General features: G+C 29.7%; 1 protein-coding gene and 5 non-coding genes across 9 annotated transcripts; 5 read left to right on the top strand and 1 right to left on the bottom strand.

The window, feature by feature from the left end:
* The first annotated feature begins 1,670 nt into the window (after positions 1-1,670).
* Positions 1,671-1,785, top strand: LOC137808858 (U5 spliceosomal RNA). The gene has a single exon (XR_011080756.1). It is a non-coding gene; the product is annotated as a U5 spliceosomal RNA (small nuclear RNA).
* Positions 1,786-3,800: 2,015 nt separating this feature from the next.
* LOC137808857 (U5 spliceosomal RNA) lies at positions 3,801-3,915 on the top strand. The gene has a single exon (XR_011080755.1). It is a non-coding gene; the product is annotated as a U5 spliceosomal RNA (small nuclear RNA).
* Positions 3,916-6,137: 2,222 nt separating this feature from the next.
* Positions 6,138-6,252, top strand: LOC137808860 (U5 spliceosomal RNA). Its single transcript, XR_011080758.1, has one exon. It is a non-coding gene; the product is annotated as a U5 spliceosomal RNA (small nuclear RNA).
* A 1,828-nt stretch (positions 6,253-8,080) lies between these two features.
* Positions 8,081-8,196, top strand: LOC137808861 (U5 spliceosomal RNA). The gene has a single exon (XR_011080759.1). It is a non-coding gene; the product is annotated as a U5 spliceosomal RNA (small nuclear RNA).
* A 2,650-nt stretch (positions 8,197-10,846) lies between these two features.
* LOC137808859 (U5 spliceosomal RNA) lies at positions 10,847-10,961 on the top strand. Its single transcript, XR_011080757.1, has one exon. It is a non-coding gene; the product is annotated as a U5 spliceosomal RNA (small nuclear RNA).
* A 1,726-nt stretch (positions 10,962-12,687) lies between these two features.
* On the bottom strand, positions 12,688-18,464 carry LOC137806382 (Tetratricopeptide repeat (TPR)-like superfamily protein). 4 transcript variants are annotated; one of them, XM_068606458.2, is made up of 7 exons: positions 17,790-18,464; positions 16,024-16,246; positions 15,151-15,630; positions 14,671-14,877; positions 13,779-13,916; positions 13,511-13,699; positions 12,688-13,151 (listed from the first exon to the last, which is right to left on the bottom strand). In XM_068606458.2, the coding sequence occupies exons 1-6, from the start codon at positions 18,359-18,361 to the stop codon at positions 13,514-13,516; spliced, it is 1,806 nt and encodes a 601-aa protein (XP_068462559.1). In that variant the 5' UTR covers positions 18,362-18,464; the 3' UTR covers positions 12,688-13,151; positions 13,511-13,513. The 4 variants fall into 4 exon arrangements, with proteins under 4 accessions (XP_068462559.1, XP_068462560.1, XP_090156381.1 ...); XM_068606459.2 differs by having other exon boundaries at positions 12,688-13,165; positions 17,790-18,456; XM_090300255.1 differs by having other exon boundaries at positions 12,688-13,165; positions 16,024-17,151; positions 17,790-18,440.
* Positions 18,465-19,454: the final 990 nt, after the last annotated feature.

The following is a 19,454-nucleotide window of genomic DNA, read 5'->3' as shown; positions in this document are numbered from 1 at the left end:
GGGCGTTTATATCCTAGAACGTTGCTTTGTAAGATGATGTCATTTGTCATGCTTTCATTGGTGTCTTGGTTCAGATCTTTCTCCATTTAGTAAATATTTTTTTAAAAATTTTTTTGGTTGATTTTTCTTTGAATGACATGTGTCCAAAGTTACCTTGTGAGTGAGTTCTATTTGTATTATTTATAGATTATCTTGATCCAAAATATAGGTTATGATACCCCTGACTAAAATGATAATATATTATTACGTTTGGATACTTATACATTCAAAGATAAAAAGAGAGATTTAAATTTTAGTTGTTAGAATTAAATTTCTCTCATTTAAAAAATATTAAATAAATTATAATAAGATGATACCTTATATAAACTTTAAAATACAATAAATGGCAAATAATTCTTCATTGATATAATAAATCCGACCCATACAACACAGTAATAAATAAAACTTACATCCTTAATTTTTTTTTCTATATTTCTTGACAAAAACAGCAATTGAATATTCATCACAAATAATCTCTCAACATATCATATACAAAAATTTGAAGCAAAATCTTTTATCTTAACAATTATTTTAAACAAAAAATTTATTTTCCTTAAATATGTCAATCTCTTTTGGAAGATTATAGATTTCAAGTTATTGTATTCCTCAGTGGTAGCAAATCTCCAAATTATTGTTGGTGTAGTCCTTAATGGTAACAAATATCTATAATAGGACAACTCTTGCTTTATAACATCATTAACCAAATCATATCTCAATGTAAGAAGGTTTCAATATTATGAAACTCTTTATCCTTCCATATTCCAAAAACAATTAAATACGAAACAAAAATCAAGTTAACTTAAATGGTCTGTCACTACCCCTTTCACATCTCATTATATAGTATAACTATACTTATACTATATAAAATTATAAATTTCTATAATTTAATCAATTAAACTATTTACAATATATTATTTATTTAACATATATTTTTTTTAAATAATTTAAATAATAAACAAGTTATTTTATTATTAGTCATAATAAAAGAAAGAGAAAAATGCTTAAAATTTTGAAAGAAAAGTAAATTTAGACCGGAGCTTTGATATATACAATCAATTTCATTCTTATTTTCAATTGTTAAATTTAAACTGTTATGTGCTTAAAAGTCCCACACTATATACTCAATTATTCTTCAAAATATAAAATTGTTAAGCAGGGGGTGTTACTCTGAGAACGTTTTTGGATCCAGGATTTGAACCTAAACAGAAAATTAGCAGTAAATGGAACTTACCTTTTTACTTGATAGCTCTTGAATGTCACTAATAATAATAATAATAATAATAATAATAATAATTAGAACTTCCTCCATCTGTGAAAGTAGATATGACCAAAACAAAACTGTATACATGCATCCAATGGTGACCAAAACTTTTTGTAAATTGATAGACTAACAACCATTGGATATAACCCTAAGGAGTTAAAACTGGGACCAGATTGAGTGCACTGATGAAGCAGTGTGAGATTGACAAAGGAAGAACTTTGAGTCCTTCACAGAAAGAGTGACAGAACGTGAAGGGAGGAGTTCAGTGCTTTGTGTTGTGTTTCTTACTAAGCCCACATCGAAGAGTCTGCTAAACGGAAATGAACAATATAATATAAATCAAGTCAGTATTGCAAAGGAAAAATCACGGAGCCGTGTGATGAGTACATAGCGAATTATTCTTTCGCCTTTTACTAAAGAATACCGTGTTCTCGTCACATCAAGCGGCATACGCCACTTTTTGGAAGGGTTACCTTCGGTGCCCTGCAGTCAAGTTCAAAATTTTTTCAATGTACCCATTAGTTTTATTTTATATAATAATTAACTAACTGTTTTATTTTATATAATAATTAACTAACTGTTTATCTATAAATAATTGTGTTTATTTATTATGAATGATTAATAATTAGAATGTACTGATTCCCTTCTATTTTTTTTTGGTTAAGTACAAAAAGTTAAACCTACTATAATTTATATAATAATAGTAAATAGATTTATAATTGTAAAATTTATATAATTATAAATAGATCTATAATTGTAAGAAATAAAAGGAAAGTGGTAAAAATAATAACATTTAAGATTTTAAAAAATAGAGAGGAGTATAATTGTGATATTGAGATCTATTTGAATTTATTTTCAATTTCTCATATAATTTATTGGGTTTAAGTTTATCTTCTGATTATCTCTCTACCTTTATCTTGCCCCCATCACATCTTGTAAAAAGTCCTCTTGATTATTCTTTGTATGTGTTTCTGTTGTGGATGTTGAGTATTGTCAAACTTACTGTAGTGTGTGCTTATTTGAGTGTTTTAAAGTAATATGTACACATTTAAACATGAGAGTTAAAGAGTATTTTTGTGAAAATTCAATTATCTTTTATTAACCTTTTAACTTAATTAACTCTCTTGTTTGTTAGATTGTGGTGAATATCATTTATAATATTTTTTTTTTTTTTTTTACTTTTTGATTAATTGGATGTTGTATTCTGGTTGTAAATTTTAGATATCTTGATAATTATGTTAATTGTATTTGCATTGTATTTTTTTCTTAATTTTTCTATAGTTAAATTCATTATTTTAATTAAAATTCATCTCATTGAACTTATTTGGACTTTACTTATTTACTTATGATTGTTATTTATACTTCACCCTCCATTGAAAGCTAAGATTAAAGATTGATCTATAATGTAATTCACAATTATTCTTGAAGTTTTGATGTTAATTTTATTCTATTTTCATCTCGCAAGCTTGATTTTCCTTAATTTCTTGAAACATGTGTTTTGATGTGAAAAAAGATTGTTTGTTTAATTCAATTTGTATTTTGTTTTCAACAAATAAAGTTTGCTTAATCTCAAGAATAAGAGATTATCATCCATACAAGATATTTAATCTTTGTATGTGATTTTTAAGAATTAATTGATGCTTAATATTTAATTCAAATTTGTTAAAAGATTAAGGATTTGTTGTTTGTTAACTAATGATTGAATCAATTATGGAAGAACTAGAGATGGATGTTTTTTTTATTGAATTATTATATTTTTTTTTATTTTGAATTAACTTTTTAATTGTAAAAAATCACAAAAAAACCCTTTGTGTTGATTTAATTTTTTTGAATTAAAAATATTATAATTTAAAATATAATTAAATGTAAATATGAATATGAACTATAAACACAAAATGAGAAAATGTCCATTATATATTATTTAAATAAATTATAATTTAATGTTAATTTTCTTTCAATATTAGTTATTTTGTGGAAATGTTTTTTTTTCTTAGCATTCATGGAGTGTTGGGATAAACCATTATTTTTATTTAGTTCTTCTTTTGGTCAAAGAATAAAGTAAAAAAATATTTTCTTAGATAAAGATTCAAAATGATAGTAGTGAGATATTATATGTAATTATGTAAGTAATAAATTCTTTTATGTGAAAAAAAATTACATTTGAGGATAATTTTTTAAAAAATTAAAATAATTTTCGTTATTATAAATGATATATATTATAAAATACATAATTATATTTTTTTATATTTTTTTTTTTAATTATTTAGTGTTATATAAATTTGTTATTATGCTATATTACCTCATTGCGTGAAATGTTCAAAGCACTAAAACTTTTTAACATAATAATAACAATTAGGATTTCCTCCATCTCTCATTAACCACTGGATATAATATAAGCCTAAGGGAGTGCAAGGGCTGAAGTCCACATTGAATAGTCTGTTAAGCGGAAATGAGCCATTAGACTATAAATAAAGTGAGTTTTCTTTGTGTTAAAGCACGGAGCCGTGTGATGAGTACAAAGCGAATTATTCTTTCGCCTTTTACTAAAGAATACCGTGGACTCTTCACATCAAGCGGCATACGCCACTTTTTGAAAGGTTGCCTTTTGGTACCCTGCAGTTAAGTTCAAAGTTGTATGACTGTTCCTGCATTACATGCTTGTTCTCAATTTTTAATTTTACGTTGAGAATTAGTTTACCATTCTTTCACTGATAGATAATTAATTAATTTTTCCTCTTGCACTCAATTATTTGTTTAATGTTTTATTTTCTAGGCTATTATTATTAGATCATTCCATTAGTAACAAGAATGAGTTATCCTATTACATTTTTAAAATTATGTGGAAGACTTTACAATTAAATATATAATCACAAAAAAAAGGAGTATATGACTTTTTACTACAAATGAAAGTTTACAATTAAATATATAACTTTGCAGTACTACTAGATATCCTAATTCTCAAATATCCTGATAAGAGAAAGAGATACTTTTAAAACTATAATTTTCTTTGTTCACTATGTGTCCATAATGTTTTGATTTATAACTTTTATTTTATTTATATAATTTTGACTTAAATAAAGTATTTTTAGTCTTACCTTGCATGATACTTATTTTAAAAAAATAAATTAAATATAGTTGGTGACTTACACTGAGAATTTAAATGAATAAATTTAAACCAATGATATAAATTTGTGCAGATATGGTTATGAAACTCATTTATTCTAATTAATCGCTACAAAGAAAATTTAAATTTTTTATTACGTAAATTAAAAAACGTCATTTAATTATATATTAATATTATTTGTATAAAAGATTATTTATAATATTTGTTTGATCTTATTTTCTTTCGTGTTTATTGTCTTTTCCTTTTAACAAAAAGTTAAAGATAAAGAAACCTTCATAATACACATAAATAACTTTTACATATGTTGGATAATTCTCCACTATAATAGTTTATGCATTTCTGAGCTATGTGAATATTTAAAATAATATAGTAACTTTTACAAGCATCACCATTTTTATAATAAGACCTTTTAGAGTTATTTTTTTATCATTCAGACTACTAATGCCATAACCCATTATATACTAAACTCTACAAAAAATAGTGGGTAAACATATTATTTGGACTTTATTTATAATTGTTATTTAATTTTGTATTTTAAGCCAATTGACTTATTTGTTAATATCTAGAACAGTAGATTGACAATGTTATCTGTTAATTCTTTTTATCTTCTTTTTTTTCTCTTTTATGTTTTCATCTTCTCCTTCACAATGTTGAATTTTATACTTCATCGTTCATGGAAAGCTAAAATCTCCATTCTCTAGTGTAATTCACAATTATTCTTGAAGTTTTGATGTTAAAGCTCTATTTTCCTTAATTTCTTGAAACCTGGGTTTTGATATGAGAAATGGGTGTTTGTTTAATTCAATTTGTATTTTGTTCTTAACAAATAAAGTTTGCTTAATTTCAAGAACAAAACATTAGGATTCATAGAGTTATTTAATCTCTTGTAATTTTCAAGAATTAATTGATGCTTGATATTTAATTCAAAATTATTAAAAAATTAAAGATTTGCTATTCTGTTAACTAATGATTGAATCAATTGTTTTGATATGTTTTTCTTTGAATTATTATTTTTATTTAAATTTTGAATTCTATTTTTTTTAATTATAAAAGATTACTACAAACCCCTTTGTGTTTATCTAAATTTTTTGAATTTGCAGTTAATTTATGTTGGACAAGTATTTAGGTTAATTCAACCCTTACTATATTTTAAATTATATTATTTAATTAATCACGATTTCGATTTAAATAGTTCCAACTATACATCTATTTTTTTTTTAGTTCTGTTTTATAAAAAAGAAGTGTTTATATACCAAATTATTCTACAATATATAAATTCTTAGGCAGTGGTGTTATTTCGAGAACATTTTTTGGATCCAGGATTTGAACCCTATACAGAAAATGAGCAGCAAATGGAACTTATATTTGTGTTTGATGGCTTATGAATGTCACTGCTAAAACTATAATACTACAAAGTGTTTACCTCACTGCATGAAATGTTCAAAACACTTAAACTTTTAATAATAATAATAATAATTAGGACTTCTTCCATTTATGTGAAAATGGATATGACATTCATACCTTCATGTATAGAAGCATAAAAAATATCCATATGCATGCAAAGCAGATTGAGCGCAACTTCTGAAACAGATTAAGAGAGGACTTTGAGTGCTTTTATCTGTGTCTCTTATAGGCCCACATTGAAGAGTCTGCTAAAAGTAAATGAACAATTACAATATAAATAAAGTGAGTTTTCAATGTTGAAAAGCACGGAGCCGTGTGATGAGTACATAGCGAATTATTCTTTCGCCTTTTACTAAAGAATACCGTGTTCGCGTCACATTAAGCGGCATACGCCACTTTTTGAAAGGATGCCTTTGGGTACCCTGCATTTCAGTTCAAATTTATTTCAATAATCTTGTATTTCAATGTGGTACTATGTTTTGGAGTATAGCTCTGACAAGAATGTTTCATTTTTCTCTGGTCCTATTTTAGAAATGTTGAAAGAAAAAAAATTAATTTATTTTTCTTCTCTTTTATTTTCCTAATTGCAATTTTAGAATTATGTGGAGCTTTTATTATCTTTTTACCAATTAATTATCAAAACTTTAATTCATTTAAGGCTGACTTTTTGGCTATAAGAAAAAGGATGTTACAACTAAATATATAATCACACTCCTAAAAGAAAAAGAAGACTGATTTTTTGTATGTTAATATTAAATATATAACCATACTTTTAAAAGACAAGAGAATAATGATTTTTTACTACAAATAAAAGTTTACAATTAAATATAAATATATAACCATACTCTTAAAAGGAAAGAGAAGAGAAAGAACTTAGATATCCTAATTCTAAAATATCCAGATAAGAGAGATATATATTATATGTATATTGTTAAAACTATAATTTTCTTTGTTGATGACTGTCCATATTGTCATTCTTCTATTTGATTTATAATTTAGACTTGAATAAAGTATTTTTATTCTTACCTTACATCTAACATGGTACTCATTTAAACAAAAAAATTAAATTAAGTGTAGTTGGTGACTTCCATTGAGAATTTAAATGAGTAAATTTGAACTAGATGAGATAATCTTGTGCATATATGGTGATGAAACTCATTTGTTCTAATTAATCACTCCAAAGATAATTACATTTTTTATCACGTGAATGGAGAAGTTTATCTGTGTGTATATTAATATTATTTGTATCATACAAATTATTTATAATATTTAATCTTATTTTCATTTGTGTTTATTGTCTTCTTCTTTTAATAATGTAATGAAATAAACTGTTTGTATCTCTATATATATATATATATAAATAGAATAAGGATAATATGAAATGTTACAATGACAAGAAAAATTTCAATGTTCGTAGAAAAATAATCGGTAAATATATTACTAATAAAATTATATCTAATAAAAACTATGTAGATTTAGCACTAATTACATAGTACATGAAGTGTTCTTAGAGTTTATATAAGCAAAATCTCATAAGATGAAGGAGTCGCAGGTGCATTTCACGTGGCATAGCAAGTACGTATCTATTCCTGCTGCATGTGAGACCATAATATTTTGTAGAAATAATCCTTGCCAAAGGATGCATCATGCATATCTGAATAATGAAGGGTTTTCTTCATCATAGTACTACAGAAACCCCTATGTTCTTTGTTGCTTTCGCATGAATATTGCTGCTGCACATTTTGGTACTCTCAGTTTTGAGTTGCATGTTCTGTGCCCTTTCTTTTAGCACTGCTGCATCTCGTTGTTTGCACCTTTATTTGCATAGAGAATATGTTCCAGTGCATGGATTTTGGTTTCAAGCTGCTGCAGATTTTTGGTTGAGTGTGGAGTGTTTGCAGCTGTTGTAGCTGTTTTGCATGTACCAGGTTCGGTACAGCTTTTGTCTTATTCTGGGATCAGAATTTTCAATTCAATAATTTTATATAATTGGCAAAAGGAATGAATATACAAGTGAATGGGAGAGAGGAAAACGTTTGGTGGCATAGCTTATTGAGTGCAAGTGGTGAAGCAGTGTCAGATTGAGTAAGGGAGGACTTTGAGACACTCACAGAAGTGACACAACATGAAGGGAGGAGAGTTCAGTGCTTTTGTGTATGTTTCTCTTACTAAGCCCACATTGAAGAGTCTGTTTACCCGAAATAAAAAATTATAATATAAATAAAGTGAGTATTCCTGAAGTATAAGCACGGAGCCGTGTGATGAGTACATAGCGAATTATTCTTTCGCCTTTTACTAAAGAATACCGTGTTCGCGTCACAATAAGCGGCATACGCCTATTTTTGCAAGGGTTACCTTTGGGTGCCCTGCATGTAAGTTCAAAATTTTTTCAATCAAATTCCCCTTCTTCAGGGTTGTTATCAATTTATTTAGTTATATTGTTATGATATATATATATATTTATATTGAATTTTGTATATTATTTAAGTTTTAGATTAAGTTCTTGTAAAGTTAGTCTTTTGTTTGATTTATAATTATCGGTAAACTTGACTTCGAAAGAAGTAAATTTGAACAAAGTGAGATAACTTTATTTATATTTATGTCTATGGAACTTATTTATCCTCCTAATTACGAAGATAATGTATCTTTTTTATTAGGTGAATTAGAAAGTACATTTGACCTTGTATTAGTATTATTTTTGTCATATAAACTATTTGTCATATTTATTCTTGTTTTTTTAATGTTTATTGTCTTTTCTTCATAATAACAATTAGAAAAACTTTCATAAATATACATAAATGGCTTTCACATATGTTCTCACTGAAGTTGTTCATGCTGCATTTCCTGAATTTCAGTGGAGCGTGAACACCTTCATAAGACAAGTATCATTTTTAATAACATTGTTAATTGTTAAATGGAACCACCACCATTCCTATTGCATGAACTATTAGAGTTACTTTTATTGTCTAGATAACCACCACCATGTTAATTACTATATCACTGGATTAATTTTCTTAGGAAAAATGTAATCAAATTATATGTACGTCTATATATATATATAACTGTATAAATATATGTAAATATGTATATTTGTGAATGAAATTCTTATACAAATGCAACGATATAAAATATATACAAGGACAATATGAAATATTCTAATGACGAAATGAATGTTGGTTTAACAAATGCAGAAAAATACTTGGTAGGCATATTATTAATAAATTTCTCCATAAAGTATGTAGATTTAATGCAAAAAAATGTAGATTTAGCTCTAATCATTTAGTAGGCCAAATATTCCATAAGACGAAGAGTTCACATGAATGTGCTTACATCTGACTCACCACACAAAGCTACAGTAACATGTACTTTCTTCTATTTAGTTAGATGAAACTAATTTGTAACATGTCATTGTCTCTTAGAATAGAAGGAACTCTTGCGTCTAACAAGATATGAAGTTAAGAAATGTTAAGTCAATAATATGTTTATAATATTATGCTTTTAAAATTAAATATTAATTACATAAATATGAAGGAGACGTAACATATCTCATAGTAGTACTAAAGAAATTCAGGTTAATAATGGTAAAGAGTGAGAATGACATGTTGATTCTTACTAGGATGCACACAATAGGAGAGTTTCTGCAATACTCTTAGGACTTTTTAGAGATGCATGATAAGTATTTTTGTTGGTTTATTTTAGCATTGCAAAGATGCTTTTATGGATAATTTGAGTTTATGGCTCCTCCTTTAATACATGCTTAGATAGCTTGAGTAAAGTGCTTGATAGCTGCATTGAGACTAACCTTATTCTATACTATGAAAAGTGTCATTTTATGGCAGAGCATGATACAGTCTAAGGCCACATTATCTCTAGGAAGGGCATAAAGGTAGATCCTTCTAATTATATGTGAGAACTTGGATATTTTCTTGGACATTGTTTTTATTGCATATTCATTTAGGACTTTAGCCAAATAGATTCCATAGTTGAGTTTGGAAAGAAATGTAAAGAGGCATTTGATTGCATGAAGAAGACTCTGGCCACTAAACCTATTATTTAGCTTCCAGATTCAACATTTATGTTTGAGTTAATGTTTGATGCATCAAAACTAGGCATTGGGGGAAGCCTTGGCACAAGATGAGATAGTGAATTAGTTTTTAAAACTTTTTATCAAAAATTTACTTTCTTTAATATTTAAAGAAAAATGTAATTAGAAGTGAAATCAAAATTGATTGAAAAGTTGGTGCAACAATACTGTAAAAAAATAAGTCAGGAAAGAAAATAGAAATATATTTATATTGATTTAGATCTTTCGATCCTACATCTAGTATTATCAATTTATCTATAGAATTATTAGTTTCACTAACTTTTACAAAGTTATAGAAAAAAATCAACTCTGGAATAATTTTAATAAGATATACAGAACTCTTAGGGAACATTTTTCCCAAAATATCAAATTGTTAAGCAGTAGGTGTTTACATTGAGAACATTTTTTGGACCCAGGATTTGAACCTTAGACAGAAAATTAGCAGCAAATGGAACTTACCTTTGTGCTTGATGGCTCATCAATGTCACTGCTAAAACTATAATACTGCAAAAGTGTTTACCTCATTGCATGAAATGTTCAAAGCACTAAAACTTTTTAACATAATAATAATATAATTAGGACTTCTTACATCTGTGAAAATGGATATGGCATCAGTACCTTCATGTATAGAAACATAAAAAACAAGACTGTATCTATGAATGACCAAATTTTTTTGAAAATTGAGTAACATTCATTGGATATAACCTAAGGGACTTAAAATTGGAAGCAGATTGAGTGCAATTTCAGAAGCAGTGAGAGTAAGAGAGGACTTTCAGTGCTTCACAACAAGACACCCACAGAAGTCACACAACATAAAGGAGGAGTTCAGTGTTTTTGTCTGTGTTTCTTACTAAGCCCACATTGAAGAGTCTGTTCAGAGTAAATAAAGAATTATAAGATAAATAAAGTGAGTTTTCAGCATTGGAAGGCACGGAGCCGTGTGATGAGTACATAGCGAATTATTCTTTCGCCTTTTACTAAAGAATACCGTGTTCGCGTCACATTAAGCGGCATACGCCACTTTTTGAAAGGTTACCTTCGGGTACCCTGCATTTAAGTTCAAATCTTTTCCAATAATCCTATTGATTTATTGTAGTTAGTTTGTTTTAAGTATTATCTCTGACATGAATGTTTCTTTTTTTCCTTCCTCTGGTTTTACAGAATTATTTGATTAGAATTATGTTTTTTCTATTTTTTAATAAATATCTTTTGCTATAAAGACATTTATTTTTTACCCTTTCAAGAAGACATCATGAATTTAATTCTTCTTCTAACCGTTAGTAACATTCTATTAGATTAAATTCTTTTTCTGCTACTCCATTAGTAACATCTCACGTTTGATCTCATTAATTACATTTTTAGAGATATGGAGGACTTGTCCTTTCATTATTTACCAACTAACCATAAAAAAAATTATTCAATTGAAACTAAATTTTCAGAATTTAGGATGAGACTGAGTTTTGGTTTTTATAATATTGATTATTACTGATGCATGGTAATTCATTTAATTTCTGTTTAGTTATTTAGACAAATTGTATCATGTGATTGAAGCTTTGTATTAATCTTTTGCTTAATACAATTATAAAGATGAATATATTTTTAAATGATAATTCTTCAAAAAAGTTAAACCTACTATAATTTATAATTGTAAGAAATTAAATATAGAATTGATGTAGATTCATATATTTACATACAATTTTGATAATTTAATATTAAGGAGTCACATTTTATTTATAATATGCAGCAATTCCAACAAAGAGTATAAAGTAATAATAACTATAACTGTAATGAAAAGCTATTTTTTTCCTTACAAATAATTAGTATTCAAGCAAAAAAATATTTAATATTTTTATTTTTCATTTCATTCAGTCTTTAATTATTTATAAATATAATTAACAGTTGAATATTACATTAATACTTAACTTTTCCAAATATTTTATTAAATAATTGAGGGCATTTGTATTTAATTAATTAGAATAGACATTTAATTGCACTGATAGACTATTAAACTTATATCATGACGTGATTAACAAGTTTAAGTTTTAACAATGTCACAATTAAAAATATCTTTCTAATGATTAAATTGCTATTAAAAAATAAAATTTAAACTGAGAATATATTAAATAATAAGGATATAGAAAGTAAACAGATTACTGTATATATACACAATTATTTTAGAATAATCTTTTTAAAAAATAATACTTAACCCATAAGAGATGAAATTGTGAACAAAATAGTTTTTATAGATAAATAATTTATTTTAAAAATAAGAGATTAACAAATTTAAATAAAAAAAGTAAAATCCAGATTTAAAAGTATTCCTAAAGGAGTCCAAATTAAAAATTAACAATGTCAAAAACAACACTAGAATCTACAAAACGATTTAAAAATAAATTTAATTATTACAAAAGTAATATAAAAACAAAAAAGTCAAACACATGTAATCTTAGCATTCACAGTAACAAAAATGAATATTAAAATTACAAATTCATACTTTATTTTAATTTATACAGTTCACAAAATAATTACTTTTATTGCTTAAAAATAGATAATTATAATTTAAGACAGCATCTATTCCATTAAACTATAACTAATTATTTTTCTTGAGTTTAATATGTTTGTATGTAATGTTAAAATAATTTAGAAATGCTCACAAAATTTGGTTCACAACACAAACTCATCCATCCACTTCTTTTCTTTTATCTCTGTTAAGTAAACACCATCCGAGCAAAACATTCTTTATAGAAAGACATTTATGTCTAGATATTTTGGACATTATCAAATGGATTGATTGTTTAAATTGAAAATGTTGCCATTATTTGCAGTAGAGTGTAGTACAACCACAGCACCATAAATACAGTCACCAAATCCTTGCAGCTTGAAGTCGATGCCACACTAGGTTGTTGAAAATAGGTAGTGTCAAAAAACAAAAAAACCAGAAGGGTAGACCTTGATTATATCCTCTCTACTAAAATTGGATAATTCCTAGCTGTTAAATCCACTGCTTTGGTTTTCACTAGGAAACCGAATTCCATCTTCAATAATCTCCCCACTTCACAAACACAAATACAAAAATAGAGAGTATGGCGAGTTATTTTACTTCATCCAGACCTGGCAACCAGAACAGCATCCACTTATATACAAAGTGATTCCCTTGGTTATGGATGGATGCAATAAAAGATATGTCAAATCATTCCAATAATTCATTGGGACATCAAAGACAATGCACCTGCCTTGCCCTGCCCAAAAAGAACTATACAATATCAAATATGAAGAGTGGGTTTAGTGCTAAACAACATTCTACTGCTAGGTTATCCAATGGGGAAAACAAACAATAATTTTAGACACTCCTTTATAATTGTGGTGTATTTGTGTGAATACTACAGTCCGATAGTAAGTATTTTCATGTGACCATTTGAATTGAGTTTTTTCTTTCTTATTTTTATTTTCACTTGGTTTCCTATTTTTAAAAGTTTGCATAAGAAACAGTGAAAACGAGAAATGAAAACAAAGAAAATTTCCAGTATCAATTAATCCTTAAATTTTCTAAAAAAATCATCTTGTAAGTGTCAACTTATCTTAAGTTGTCAAAACTTACCATTCAAGCATAACCCGCACTGTAGTCAAGATTAAACAGAATATCCCGCCGGGCTTCTGTACCCAATATATATTTCAAGGAATTCGCCACTTTTTGTACTCGTTCATCACTTTCGTAGTCCAATTCTCTCACGCATCGCCGCCTGACCATTTTCAGAATCTCTTTTGACGGTTCAAATCCAGCAGTTATCTGCCAAAGAATTTTATATACATCAATGACCTTTGCTGCTGGCAAATATATACTTTTTTTTAAGAAAAAGTGTGAATACCATATCATCAACCACTGCAAGAGCAGATTTAACATCCCGGTTAATCAGGTGGGCTTCAACTAGCAGAGAATATGATTTTGCGTTAGGCTTGAGACCCAGACTCACCAGGTGCTCAAACACTTTCGAAGCTTCATGTGTCTGCCACAAGATAATTAAAGAGATAAGTGGGTTTTCCTTTTTTGATACACTACATCTTGCAGCAGTACATAACTTTTTGAAAGCCTGAAGCACACAATAATTAAGCAGCAAAAACTATAAAGAAAACGTGTCCAATCCTCCTACATAAGCTTCCAACCAAATATACGCATCCATTTTTATTAACCCATGCAATCCCAAAACAATTGAAACAATAAAGAAAAGCCAGACTGAGTGGTACCAATATACTACCAATATATATACGACCATTTTAACTAAATCAACTTTAAAAGTCGGTTCATATAGTCAGTGGCATTAAATTTGCTTACATTTTATACTTACAAATATTGTGACTTGTCAACTCAATCTTTCCACCTATTCGCTAACAGCTACACTAGACAATCTTGTGGCTAGTCATCTTTCTCAATCCGAATACCAGAGAGAAAAATTATCTTATTATTCATATGACATTGTTTGTGTATTGAATAAAAGTTAAAAGTAATTACGGGTATTTTCATAAAAAAAAGATAATTGAAAAAGACAATTTGGAAGGGGTTCTATAGAAAAGGGACGAACAAGTTTCTCAAAAGACATCTATAAAAAGGGATGGAGGTAGCAAATGCAACTGCCATGCATTCAAAGCTCAGAAAATTTGATTTAATGTCTAGTGTAGGCTTTCTAAAGGTGGGGTCCATGAAAGGAGTGGAGAGGATGAGCAACAAGATACATAAAGTAGGTTGAGAAAAGGAATCATCACCTTCTTGAGCTTCCCAAAGGCATACATCAGCCCGTTGTACGAATGAATATTAGGGCTCAACCCAAAAGTAGATCCAATTGACTCAAAAGTTTGATAAGCTCGATCGAGGTCCCATATGTTTGCACATCCTAAAATGACGCAGTTTAGTGCAGCAACAGATTTATAAGGACGCTCTGCATGGTTTAAACTCTCCAGTTGAAAATAAACCTAAATAGAACAGAGCATGATTAGATGAAGCTGAATGTAACATTAACAAACACTAAATATAATCTATGTTGCAAACATGTCACAGTAACATGGAAGCCTTTTTAAATATATTGTCAAAAATGAAAAACTGGGTAATCTATTTCCAAATGATAACTTCTAAACATTAACAAGTGAATTCAATAAAAACTATATGCATCAGAAAAGGATTGGATTGGTAACAAATGTGAAAGGTTAGGTAGTATTAAATATTTTGTTCAACAGAGAAAGATATACATTATCTAGAGTCTCAAAACCCTTCTTGGAGCATGCCACAACCAATGGATGTAACGAAGTAAATGGGCAGAACAATTCTTCAGCTTCTTGACCTGCGTCTCCATAAGCCAACTCATACTCATTCAGAGTACTAAAAGCCTTTTGTAGATTTCCCAATGATGCAAGGGCATATATCTTCCCAAGATATGACTCAGGATTAGGGGCTTTCTTTTTACTCAGTGAGCGGTCCAAAACAGCCCATGATATTCCTAGCAACTCAGAATTATAGGATCTACCAGCAGTCAAAATTGCTGACAGAACTAAACCTTCATCTACAGACAGGAATATAGGGGGTCTTTGACGTTCACCCTTTACAATCCATCTGGCCATATACTCCAGGCCAAAAAAAGCTAGTTTGCTATTATCCTCTCCAGTTGCAGTTTCAACAATAAGATTGCACAAGTCCCAGTTGGGGCAAAGAGCTTTGTTCTTATCTGATGCCTGGAAACAACGAAGAGATTTGAGAACATTAACAGAAGCAGGCATCAAGTTAGTAGTAAATCTGTTACAGACAAATTTAAGGCTAAATTGCAATTTTGGGCTCACTACAATATTTCCTCTGATATTTAAGACCCCAATTTTAGATATGTTTCATTTCAATTTTGCTTATATTTTACTTCTTATTTAATTGAACGCTAAACCTTATATATTCATTTCAAGTATCATCAAGAAATAATTTAATTAAAATGAAAAAGAAATAAATGTACGGAAATTTGAGGATTGAACCAAAATTACAGAATTTCTATAATATGGGGATAAAATGGCGAAAAAATATAGGGACAAAATTACAATTTAGACAAAGTTTATTATGCGTCAACAAGATTAATTACTCACCCTGCACCTTTCAATTATTGTCACCAGTGTATCAAGCCTTCCCTTACTGAGACATTTCTTTACACAGCTCATAAATACTTTCATTGACAAGACGTTACCAGATTTCAAAATTAGATCTATATATTTGAATGCAGCATCAATATGGTCTGTGGAAAAGAGCATTCCAATGACTAAGTCGTATGATTCGTCATCAGGGAGAGAGTCATTTCCTGTCTGCAACATCCTGATGATATCATAATAACAAAGCAAAGCTTGATACATAAACAAAAAAATGTGCCCAATTACTTGTACAAATACCACAGACAGATTTGACTTATAAACTAATGAGTTATCTTGAAGTGGTTATTCTCATTGGTGTGCTTATTGGCATTTCAACTTGGTGTTTTATAAGAGAGGTCCATTCAGTAGAGCGTTAAAAAACAAAATTTTGTTTGAAGTACAGAGCCTGCCTTCGTAACAGACTAGATATTAAGAGTAGGCTTACCTCAAATCAAATCAAATAAAATGACATAGAACCCACTCTGTCTACCCTCTTGTGTTTACAGACTGATCTTTCAAACCCGATGAGTTGACAATGAAGCTAGAATCTCACATCAACAGGAAATTAGACAACTCCAAATTCTAAATTATTGTCATTTAACAGTTTGGCTTTTAAAAAGTGTGGGCTCTCCGCTACACCAAGATTAACAATAACAATTTAAAAACTTCTAACCAATCTTTTTTCGATCCAATAACAATTAACTAAACATGTAATATTTTAAACCATTGGCGGTTCTTCTGTCACACTTACCTCTTGCCTGGTAAGCAGTATTGCAAGCAATTCCAGAACATTAATTTCCCATAACCAAACCCAAAACCCATAAAATTCTCTCATATCCACATGTTAATTTCAGTACTTTGGAGAAGCTACATCATTTAAGAAAGAAACTTATTTTACTTTTCATTCTTATTTTCTTATTGTTCTAATCCTACAAGTGTTTACATAAAAGTTAATCCAAGACCTTAATTTGATCTAACTTTGTGCAAATTAAGAACTTCACAATACCGTTCACTGGACTAACCACAAGTCAATGCTCAACGCCCTCTCATTAGCTCATTTTGATCAGGGTCATTTGACCACTCACATGGCTGTAAAATCGTTTAGAGTTCAATAAGTACTACTGAGAAAATGAACTTATCCGTAACTCAAAATTAGCTTATGCATAAACAAGATTATAGAAGCTCTGTCATCTATTAACATATTTAAAGAATATATATTCTTTGAACTTATGTGTGCAGTTCACGTAGAACATGCTTTTATTTTCTTCTTCTCAGAACTTTCATTTTGTTAAATGTGCTTATGGAGAACTGCCCCTAATAGAATAACAAGACAAGAAGAATTAGCAAATTTCCATCCAAACTTATTAACATTTCACAGAGAGTCTATTAGAACGAGCTTCACCATAAGAAGCTCTACGAGAAATATATAAAAAAAACTTCTTAAACTTCTGCACAATTTAAAAATAAAAATATAGAAAAAGTATAAAGTTCTACAAATTAGTAGGAGAAGTTAATTTCCAAACAACGAAAATAATAACATTTTAAGAAGAGGATTTTAAGCCTTTTAAGAAGAGGATTTTGAGCCTAACTCAACGCACCCATTTATATATTTCATATACTATATGAAATATAGTAATCTCTAGTCTCAACAATCGTAGTCCCAAACCTTCAGAGCTAAGAACTGCATCGAATTCAATTCAATGAACGAGTGCGATTAGAAGACTAACCGTTGGAGCAATTTTTCCGCGGCGACGGTTTCGTTGGCCTGGCACATGGCTTTGAGGACGAGGTTAAATGACGCCGTATTGGGCTTCACGTTGAACTCGTCCATCTGAGAGACGAGGTCGAGGAGGTCGGAGGGGGAAGCACCGAGCATGAGGTTGGCGCGGAGGTAGTGGTTGAAGAGGTTGACGTCAGGGCGGTTAGGCTTGCCAGTCTTGTCGAGGGCGCGGACCCAGGTCTCGAAGAGGTTCTTGACTTCTGTCCACTGGTGCGAGGCCATGCAATCGCCGAAGAGGTCGAGTAGCGCCTGAGGGTCAGAGGAGTCGGAGGAGGCGCGGTTGTAGAATCCGACGGGAGCGAGCGCGTGGGCGGATGGATGGGAGGAGGGGCCAGGGGTGCGCCAGTTTTGGTGGTAGAGAGGGCTGCCGGAGGCGGGGTTGGGCGGGAGAGGGGTGGGATCCACCAGCTGAGGCTCCTGCGAGAGGAAGGGGAATGTGGATATGGTTTTGATGAGGGAAGAGGGTTTTGGGAAGAGGAGGGAGCGCGTGCGAAAGAGGATCGCCATTTGCGACGCCATCAATGGACTCAGAGAGAGAGTGTGTGTGTTCAGGTTTAGGGTTTTGTTTTGGTTGTTTAGGGTTGAGATTTGGTGAGTTGGAAGGGGTGAAGGGTAGGATTGGTAAATTGAATATTTTTGCAAAGGAAGTACGTATTGTATGTTGGGCTGGGCCCGAATCAAACTCTTCCTGGTAGTATCCACAGTATGCAATTGCTTCCTGCACCATACCACTACACCCAATTACAGGCGAAAAGACAAAAATACCCTTAAAAGGATGGGATACATATAAAATTACATTCCGGACTCCCTTTTTCAGAACACAATAATGTCTTTTGGATAAAAAATTTCAGAATATATTATTTTTAATTTCAAATTTTTTTATCCGTAACACAATAATCTTTTCCGGATTTACTTTTCCATAATGCATTATTTTAAATTCTGAATTTTCATTTTCAGAATAAAGGTATTTTTCAGAATTTTTGAAATTGTGTTGGGTGCAAATTCGAAAGTGTTGGCAGCAAATTCAAAAGTGTTGGTTGCAGGAAGCAATTTCCTCCATAATTCGAAAGTGTTGAATTAGAACAATCACAGAGAGATAACCTATTCCATACAATATGTAATTTTTTTTTATAAAATTTGTTCTGTAATTATGGATAATGGTTCATGTTGTAATTGTTGTAGATCCGAACTAGTGAATAAGTTATCCCTGGAAACTATCCCACATCCTCATCCCTATAAGCTAGATTAGATAAGTCAAGAGGGTGGAATGATAACGAAGAACCAAGTAAGTGTGCCTGTAACCATAGGAAATTATAAAAAAATCATTTTATGTTGGGCGACCCTACCAATATAATCATAATTCTTATTATGTTACGAGAAGTGCACCATATTGTCAAAAGTAATAATTTGTCCCTAAGGACGGATACCGAACCCACAAGGAACAATTGAATTATCAAGTAAAAGATTCACTAAATAGAAAATAGAATAATAAAGTTTGTTGGGAGTTTGTTATGATTGCAGTAATTAAAAGAAAACTAGTCAAAGAGTTTGTTGGGATTAGGGTTCATCCTTCTTACACTTGTGTATTTTGATTAGCATGGTAATATTCTAT

This window comes from Phaseolus vulgaris, chromosome 3 (genome assembly GCF_051622355.1).
Source record: "Phaseolus vulgaris cultivar YP4 chromosome 3, ASM5162235v1, whole genome shotgun sequence".
Lineage (NCBI taxonomy): Eukaryota > Viridiplantae > Streptophyta > Magnoliopsida > Fabales > Fabaceae > Phaseolus > Phaseolus vulgaris.
The sequence above is the reverse complement of the archived record's forward strand: the minus strand, read 5'-3'. Positions and strand labels throughout refer to the sequence as shown.